The 7,831-nt window shown below is 61.7% G+C and overlaps 1 protein-coding gene across 2 annotated transcripts in view; it reads left to right on the top strand.

Moving 5' to 3' along the window:
- Window positions 1-2,467: 2,467 nt before the first annotated feature.
- CEP170B (centrosomal protein 170B) overlaps window positions 2,468-7,831 on the top strand; it is a 27,844-nt gene continuing 22,480 nt past the window's right edge. For both annotated transcript variants that reach the window (XM_011951389.1, XM_011951388.1), the window contains exon 1: window positions 2,468-2,596. In XM_011951389.1, coding sequence (XP_011806779.1) covers window positions 2,492-2,596 — 105 coding nt within the window. In that variant the 5' untranslated portion in view covers window positions 2,468-2,491. The remainder of the gene's footprint in view (window positions 2,597-7,831) is intronic.

Below are 7,831 nucleotides of genomic sequence, written 5' to 3'. Positions count from 1 at the left end.
ATGGCCGCCCCCGGAGAGCGCTGATTCAGAAGGCGCGGCTCCCTCCCCCGCCGGGCCCGGCCGCCTCCCTCCTGGCCTGGTCTCTCCTCCCGCGGTCCCTCCCTCCGTCTTCCTCCTCCTCCCCTCTCTCCTCATTTCCCTTCGCCGCCGTCTCCCCGCTGTCCCTGCCTCTCCCGGCCTGTGCGCTCCTTCCACCGCCGGACTGCCCCGCCCGGCTCGCTGCCCTTCCCTGCCCCTGGGCCCAGCCGCCTTTCCCCGCCTCACCTCTGACTGTGGCCCTTCTGGCCGGGGCGGCTGAGGGGGCAAGTTTGGGGCGTTTATTATTCTTCCTCCTAGCAACGATGGCCAGCCCAGCCCCGAGGCAGCCGAAGGCCGTTTTGGAGCGTCGCGGGCTCCCAGGCCTTTTCAGGGTGGGCGGCCGGGGCAGTGGGGGGCCTGGCTCTGGTACAGAGGCACCACCAGGCTCTGGGGCTCGGCTTCACTTTGCCTTAAACAGGGACTGTGGACTCCTCGGGGCGGGCCGCGGCAGGTGATGTGATGGCAGAGCCTGAGGCCTAGGAGGGCTGGCTGGGGGCCGGAGGTGCGGTGGTGGGGTGGGCCCTGCCGAATTGAGCACCCTGTGGTCCCCCAGCAGCCCTGGGGAGGGTGGGGCTGTAGAGGCCTCCTGAGGGCTTCGCTGTCTGGGGCTGCAGGGGCATGGAAGTCCCACCCCCTTGGCCTCGAGTGCCTGCCTGTCTGGCCATTCGCACTAGCTGGAGCCGGGTGTCAGTGTTCCCTGCTGCTCACGGAAGGGACCTGAGATCTGTGAAGAGCCTCAAAGCTGAAGACCTTGGGTGTGGGCACTGAGCAAAGTAGGGACAGGGAGCCACTCACTCCTCTGCGTGGCACCCTCACGTGGTGTGGCCCTGCCCTCAGGATGCACTCAGCCCGGCAGCCTCTGCTTCTCCTCTGCTCCACTGGGCCCCAGCTGCTGTCATCCCTGTCCTGGGTTATTGTCCTCACTTCTTGACTGGCCTCCTGAGTCAGAGTCCCATGGCCACTCAGGAGCTCTGGGGCAGGCCTCACAGGTGTGTGACCCGGAGACCCCCATGGAGCCCTTGCTTGGACCCCACACTTGGCATCTTGCTCAGCTCTCCTTCTCAGGTTTTGAACAAGGGCACCACCTTTTCTTTTTGTGCTGGACCCTGCAGGGATGGAGTCAGTGCTGAGCCCTTTAGGGACTTCATCCGCTTGCAGGACTAGCCACAGGACTCCCAGGGGCCTGTGAGGCCCTCCATCCCTCTGCCCTGTCCCTCTGCCCTGGTGGCACCGGCTGTTCCCTCTACCTGGAATGCAGTCCCCTAAGTGTTCATGCACTTACTTCCACCCCTGTCCTGCAGAGCCCCGGAGTGCCCTGCCTTTGTGTTCCGTGTTCCCTGTATCCCTCTTTGCACCTTCTCGTAAGCCATTTCTGTTCTTTGTGCCTGCCCCCTGCTGAAGGGAACCCCAGGATTCTGAGACTCTGAATCTTGGTCACAGCTGGCTCAGCCCAGGCCGCCTAGCCCATAGCAGCACTCAGGATGTGCTGGGCAGTGGGGTGGAGTGCCCAGGGCATGTGTGCTGGCATGCTCCGGGTGTGCAGGGTGCACGTTGGCTGGGTATAGGGCTGCCCAGGGTCATCAGCCCTGGCCATTACTCAGGCTGTCCCCTGTTACCCACTAGGCTGCTACGGAGCTCCCTGCCTGCCTACACCAGCCCCTGACCACACCAGCCCCTCAGACCACCTCCTTTTTGTTGATGTCACTGGGACTATGGGCACCAAAGCCTCACTTCCCTCTTGGGCACTGAAGGGGCTGCTTGATGCTGTCCTTGCACCGTGGCCACCAAGGGACATTTGGCCTCCTCTCGGTGGTAGACATATTGATGACTCAGGGCCCCTGTCTCCAGCTCTGTCCCTGCCGCCCCTCACCCCGGGCCCTGCTTGGGGCTCAGTCTCGGAATGTCCTGCTGAGGGGGTGGGTCCTCTGGTTCAGTGAGTGTCCTGGGCTGGGTCTGGTGTGTGGACCTGGCATCGTGGGGACCCTGGTGTCCATGCTGGGTCCTACCCACGAGCTGCTCCTGGTGGGTCACATGGATGTGGGGTCACTTACAGGCAGTGCCGCCAGTGTCCCCGTGAACTTCAACCCCTGACACCTGGAAGATAGAAGCGATTAGGTGTGCTAGGGTCTGGAGGATAAGGGAGGACCAGGCAGCCTTTGCCGGGGATGGACGTGATGGGGAAGGCCGGTCAAGAGGGCAAAGGCCTGGCAGTGGGACTTGGGACCATACCCAGGAAGGGCGGGTGGCCTGGTGAGGCTGGAGTCCAGCTTCTCCAGAAGCTGCCAGCTTCCCTTAGAGGGACAGGATCTGGGCTGGGCCTTGGATGTGTCCAGGGGGCTAAGGCCCAGGCCAGGGAGCCCCACTCTAACAATCCCTTCTTCCCCAGGGCCAGACGGGCCCAGCCAGCACCAAGATGAGTGCCACGTCCTGGTTCCTGGTGAGCAGCAGCGGCGCCCGCCACCGGCTCCCTCGCGAGCTCATCTTCGTGGGGCGTGAGGAGTGTGAGCTCATGCTACAGGTTCGCAGGGGGCGCTTGGGGCCAGGAGGGTAGGGGGTGGGCAGTCCAGTCCCTCTGGGGGCCAGGAAGGTGCCCACTTGCTGCAGGCCACCGTGGCGAGGAGGCCGCCATGCAGCCCAGGCCTGGCCTCTTAACTTGGGTCCCGTATGCACCGAGGGCTCTGGGGCTCCCGTGGGCGCGTGCAGGGGTATGTGTGTGCTCACAGGCTCGGGTCCCTGTCCCGTACGTATCCCTATCTCTGGCAGGAGGGGGCTTAGGCTTTTGTCAGCTTCTCAAAGTTGTTGGGGTCCCTGGAAGCGTGAGTTGGTGTCCTTGTGCAGAGAGGGAGCTGAGGCCTGGCTTTGGAACGTCCTGGAAAGCCGGTCTGTCCATACTCTTGTTGTGTGGGGACCCCGCCTACGCTGTGGGCGCTGCCTGAGCGGGGGTCCCAACATCTTGGTCCCAGCTGCACCCTGGTGAAGGCTCATGCCTTTTGGTGGTCCCCAGGCACGAGGGAGCTCTTCTCAGGGCGTGAGAGCCTGCCGAGCAGCAGCACTGACTGTCAGAAGTTTCCCTGACCCTGGTGTGAGGTCTGAGTTTGGCTTCATGGGGCTTACGATCTGGCTGTTTGAGAACAAAGAGCAGGGGTGGTGAGCTAACCCATAGGCCCATCCTGGCCTGATATCCTTCCTCTGTGAACGAGTTGGGCTCCCTATCCTGGCTCACCCCCCAGCGTGGCACGTGGGCCCCTGAGCCGAGTGGATGGCACTGTCCAGTCTAGCCGAGGGGCCTGCAGGTGCAGAGAGCTGCCCTGCCCACTCGGACATTGCCTCCTGGATGCAGCGTGCTGCCGCCGCACATGCCCGGGCTGTGCCAGGCTCTGACGAGGTGGGCAGGCCTCAGGCTGTGATGAGGGGTCCTGGCCATGTGCACATTCGCTGGGGCAGACAGTGTTTGTCTGCCTCTACCCAAGGCAGTCCCACCCGATGTTGCTCCATGTGTCCTGCTGCGGTGGGAATGTTTGTGTCCCTAGCAGTTCAGAGGTTGAAGCTTCATTTCCAGCGTGGTAGCTTCAAGAAATGGGGCCTTGGGGAGGTGTCCAGGGTGTGAGGCTTTGCCCTCGGGAATGGGATCAGGGACCTTAAAAAGAGGCCGGAGGAAGCTGGCTCACCCCTTCTGCTCAGTGAGGATGCAGCATTCAAGATACCATCCTTGAAGCAGAGACAGGGCCCTCTCCAGACACCAAATCGGCTGGCACCTAGATCTCAGGCTTCCAGCCTCCAGAACTGTGAGCAATACATTTCTGTCATTTCCACATTTCTCAGGAATTTTGTTACAGCAGCTGGAATGGACTAAGTCCAGACATCCCAGCTTCTCCCCAGGCATCCTCTGATCCTCTTGAATCTGGACCCAGCAGGTCTCTCACCTTGTGGTTAGTTTTTCCGGCTCTGAAGTTCTTTAATCTGGAACATTCTCTCCCCTTTTTCTCTTTTCTCATGCCTCTGATAGCTGGAGAGAGTCGGTGGCTGGGGGCAGGAGTCGGCAAATGTTTTCTACAAAGGGCCTGGTAAAGATTCTAGGTTTTGCGGGCCATGAAGTATCCACTGCAGCCCAGCCCTGTGGCCGTGGCGAGGGGCAGCCAGGGAGCAAGCGTGGGTGGCCAAGGTGGGTGCGGCAGCACCTACACTTCATTTACGGATATTGAAGTATCAATTTCCCATAATTTTCATGTGTCATGAAATAGCCTTTTGATGATTTTCTTCTTTTTTTTTTTTTTTGAGACGGAGTCTCACTCTATCGCCCAGGTTGGAGTGGTGCGATCTCAGCTCACTGCAAGCTCCGCCTCCCGGGTTCACGCCATTCTCCTGCCTCAGCCTCTCAAGTAGCTGGGACTACAGGCGCCCGCCACCTCGCCTGGCTAGTTTTTTGTATTTTTTAGTAGAGACGGGGTTTCACCGGGTTAGGCAGGATGGTCTTGATCTCCTGACCTTGTGATCCACCCGTCTTGGCCTCCCAAAGTGCTGGGATTACAGGCGAGAGCCACAGCGCCCGGCCGATTTTCAATCATTTAAAAGTGTAAAGGTCATTCTTAGTTCTCAGGCCATCCAAAGACAGGCAGCAGGCTGTAGGCCACGCCCCACATACCCCACTGCTTCATAGGGGCGACTGTTGTATTTGGCGGGTTGCTCCCATGGTCCACCTGCAGGGGTGGCATCAGTGATAGCTGCGCTGCTCTACCTAGGGCGGCCAGGAGGGCTTCTCAGAGGCAGCGGCACTTTGGAGCCTCTGGAAGAAGCCAGAGCCAGCCTGCAGGCAGGGGACTGGTGTGGGTGCTCTTTCTGCCCAGCCCCTGCACCACGCCTGCTCTGCCTGCTTCTCCTTGGGGTGGAGGAAGGGTGCTGGGGGCAGGGTGCTCAGGGTGAGTTTGGGGTCCGATTCCAAGTTTCTGCACCTCTCAGTGGAGCCCTGAGCAGGTCGGGAGCGTTGGGGGCTTCCCAGCTCTCCTCTGTGGCCGCCCCTGGCCTGGGTGGGGCATGAGGTGGGTGGCCCTTGCTGTTGTGGGTGGTGTGGCCATTGTAAGGTATCTCCATGGGGAAACTGAGGCTTAGGGAGGCCTTGCAGGTGTGGCGAGTGTGGGAAGGCTCTCTGCCTCCCAGTGTCTCTTCAGCGGCCTCCAACCTGCCCAGCCCTGCCCCCTGCCGGCCTCTGCTACCCCTCACTCCCTGTGCAGCTGTGCTAGAGGCTCCTCACCCCCACCCTATAGCCACATGTCCGGCCCCTTGGCCCCTCTGTTGCCCCCCACCTCAGGATGTTTGCACCTGCCGCCCCTCCCTGCAGCAACTTCCTTGGCACCTACATCAGGACCCCCGCCCTCTCAGCTCATGCTCAGGGTCCTCAGTGGCCCTTTCTGAATGCTGCTTCTTCCACGAGGCCCTGTCCACTTCTGCTCAGACGATCCACCCGCTGCCTGGAGCCTGCCCTGTCCTCAGCTTCCAGCCTCCTACTGGATATGGCTCCTGCTGCACTGGGGCCTCTCAGAGGCATCCCAAGCTCGGTGGCTGAACCAAACCTGTCACCCTCCGTCCCTTCCACCTGGGTCTCTGCCAGGGTCCCCTTCCCTCCATCCAGTGCCACCCCCACCCACGCACAGACAGGAATGCAGGCCTCCACCAGACCCAGCCTCTCCCCACACCTGCCCTGGCTCTCCGGACCTGGCTCACACCCACCTTCCTGCCCTGGAACCTCCACACCCTGTCCCAGCTCCCCTTCTGCAGTCCTTGCTTTCAGCACCACATCTTTCCACTGGGCAGGGTGCCAAGCAGAGACCCTGCCCTCCCTTGGTGTCCACTGCAGGGGGGCCAGCAAGGTGTCCAGGGTCCAGTCCTGTGTAAAGAAGGTGGTGCTGGGAACTGAGCAGTCAGCAGACACCTGCCTACGTTGTGCTGCGGCTAGGGGGATGGGACGTGGAGGGGAGACAGAGTGGCGGCCCCGAGGCCTGGGCCTTCACTAGGCAAGAGGGACGGTAGCTTGAACCACAGCGGGCAGACTGGTAGGGGAGTCGTGTTCCTGGCAGAGCTGCCACCCACGTGCTGTCCCATGGACTACGCTTTCCAGGGCCCTGCCTTTGCTCCTCACAGTGTCCTTGTGCCCAGTGCAAGCCTGGCACAGAGCTGGTTCCCAGCGAACAGGCGTTAAATGATGCAGGAACGTGGACCCAGGCAGGACTTCCTGCTGTGGCTATCGCTCCTGTGGTGGCCCAGGCTGTGGTACAGGGTGTGCAGTGTGTGTGTGCATGTGTAAGTGTACACGTGCGTGTCTGTCGGTGCACACATCTGTGTGTGTGTTCTGTGCGTGTGTGTGCATGTCTGTGGGGAGGTGTGTGACAGCCGGGATTTGCACTCTTGCCTGCTGACCCAGAGACCACAGCCTAAGCAGGCCCTGGCCCTCTGAGCCCAGCACATCGAGCCAGTTTGCTGTGGGTGCCTGTGGCTGCCAATGGGAAACTCGGGTGAGCTGGCAAGAGGGTGTGCCCAGAGCCCTGGCTGCTGCCACTGCCACTCAGCACAGCTTGACCAGGCTGTTGCCACAGAGGGCGTCAGACGTGAGCTTTGGAAACATCTTTATTTTAAAGTGAGTACACATTATTAGACAGTTTCCCCAAAATCCCTGTGTTTGGGGCGACTTCCGGCCATGTCACACGTCTGGGTTTGCCTGGCTGTTTCTGCGCCGAGTTCCTTCCACAGGCCCCGGTTTCTGTTGTTTAAAGTCTTGAGCCCTGGGCCGGGGGTCACTTCTCATGGGTGGCTGCAGGCTTGGCCAAGTGAGGGGCTGCTTCTGGCTGAAGAGGGGAGTTTCTGGAAGGGGGTTCCCCATGTGTCTCCAGCGCTTCCTGCAGTCTGGGGAGGGGCTTGGCAGGAGCGGGTCTGGTGAGAAAGCCCTGGCCGGGGGTGGAGGCTCAGCCCTGGGAGTGGGCGGGGCAGCTGGGCTGTGGGTGTTAACAGGACCCTGTGCTGAGTCAAAGGAGCCAGAAGCTGTTGCGAGGCTGGGTGGGGTGGGGAAGGTTGGTGCAGGGAGGGGAGGGGACCTGGACTGAAGGTGAGACCCAGGCCGGGGCAAGGATGTGATATGCCCACAGCTGGCAGAGTCGTCTGCCTGAAGCCTGACTGTGGCCTGGGTGGGGTAAGGAAGGTCTGGAGAGGCCTTGGGGCCTGCAGGAAAAGGGGACTGTGGAGAAGGAGGCTGACTGAGGGCTGCCAAGAGGAAGACCTGCGTTGCTGGAGCCTGTGGTGGAGAGGGGCTTAGTGGTGAGCCCTCCAGGGAAGGCCTGGGGCAGGTGGGGCTCAGAGGGCCTGGAAGGTGTCCAGCAGGAGGCCTCGAGGCCCAGGGGGTCTGAGGCTAGGGGAGCAGCGGGGAGGTGTCCAGGCTGGAAACCCCTCCAGGGGGTCACTCCTCAGCAGAGATGACATCCAAGTCACCCGCCCTCAGCCGCCTCAGCCCCTTCCAGAGGGGACAGGGGCAGTAGCTCCTTCCTTTATGTCCCTTCTGGACCCCGTCCCCTTGGGGAGGTCTCAAGCTAGCAGGGAGGGACTGAGCCCGGCCCCAGGCCTCAGTGCTTCCTTTCTCCAAGACAGCAGCAGGTCCCTCTGGCACCGTGGAGCCCATGTGTTGGGCGGGCTGAGGTGGGACTGCTGCCCTGTGCACAGGACAGGGTTCAGGAGGAGGTGAGCCCGAACCGCCTGAGGGAGATCCAGGCTT

The sequence above is a fragment of the Colobus angolensis genome, unplaced genomic scaffold (genome assembly GCF_000951035.1).
Source record: "Colobus angolensis palliatus isolate OR3802 unplaced genomic scaffold, Cang.pa_1.0 Scaffold32, whole genome shotgun sequence".
Lineage (NCBI taxonomy): Eukaryota > Metazoa > Chordata > Mammalia > Primates > Cercopithecidae > Colobus > Colobus angolensis.
Note: the sequence above shows the minus strand (reverse complement) of the source record. Positions and strands in the feature narration are given on the sequence as shown.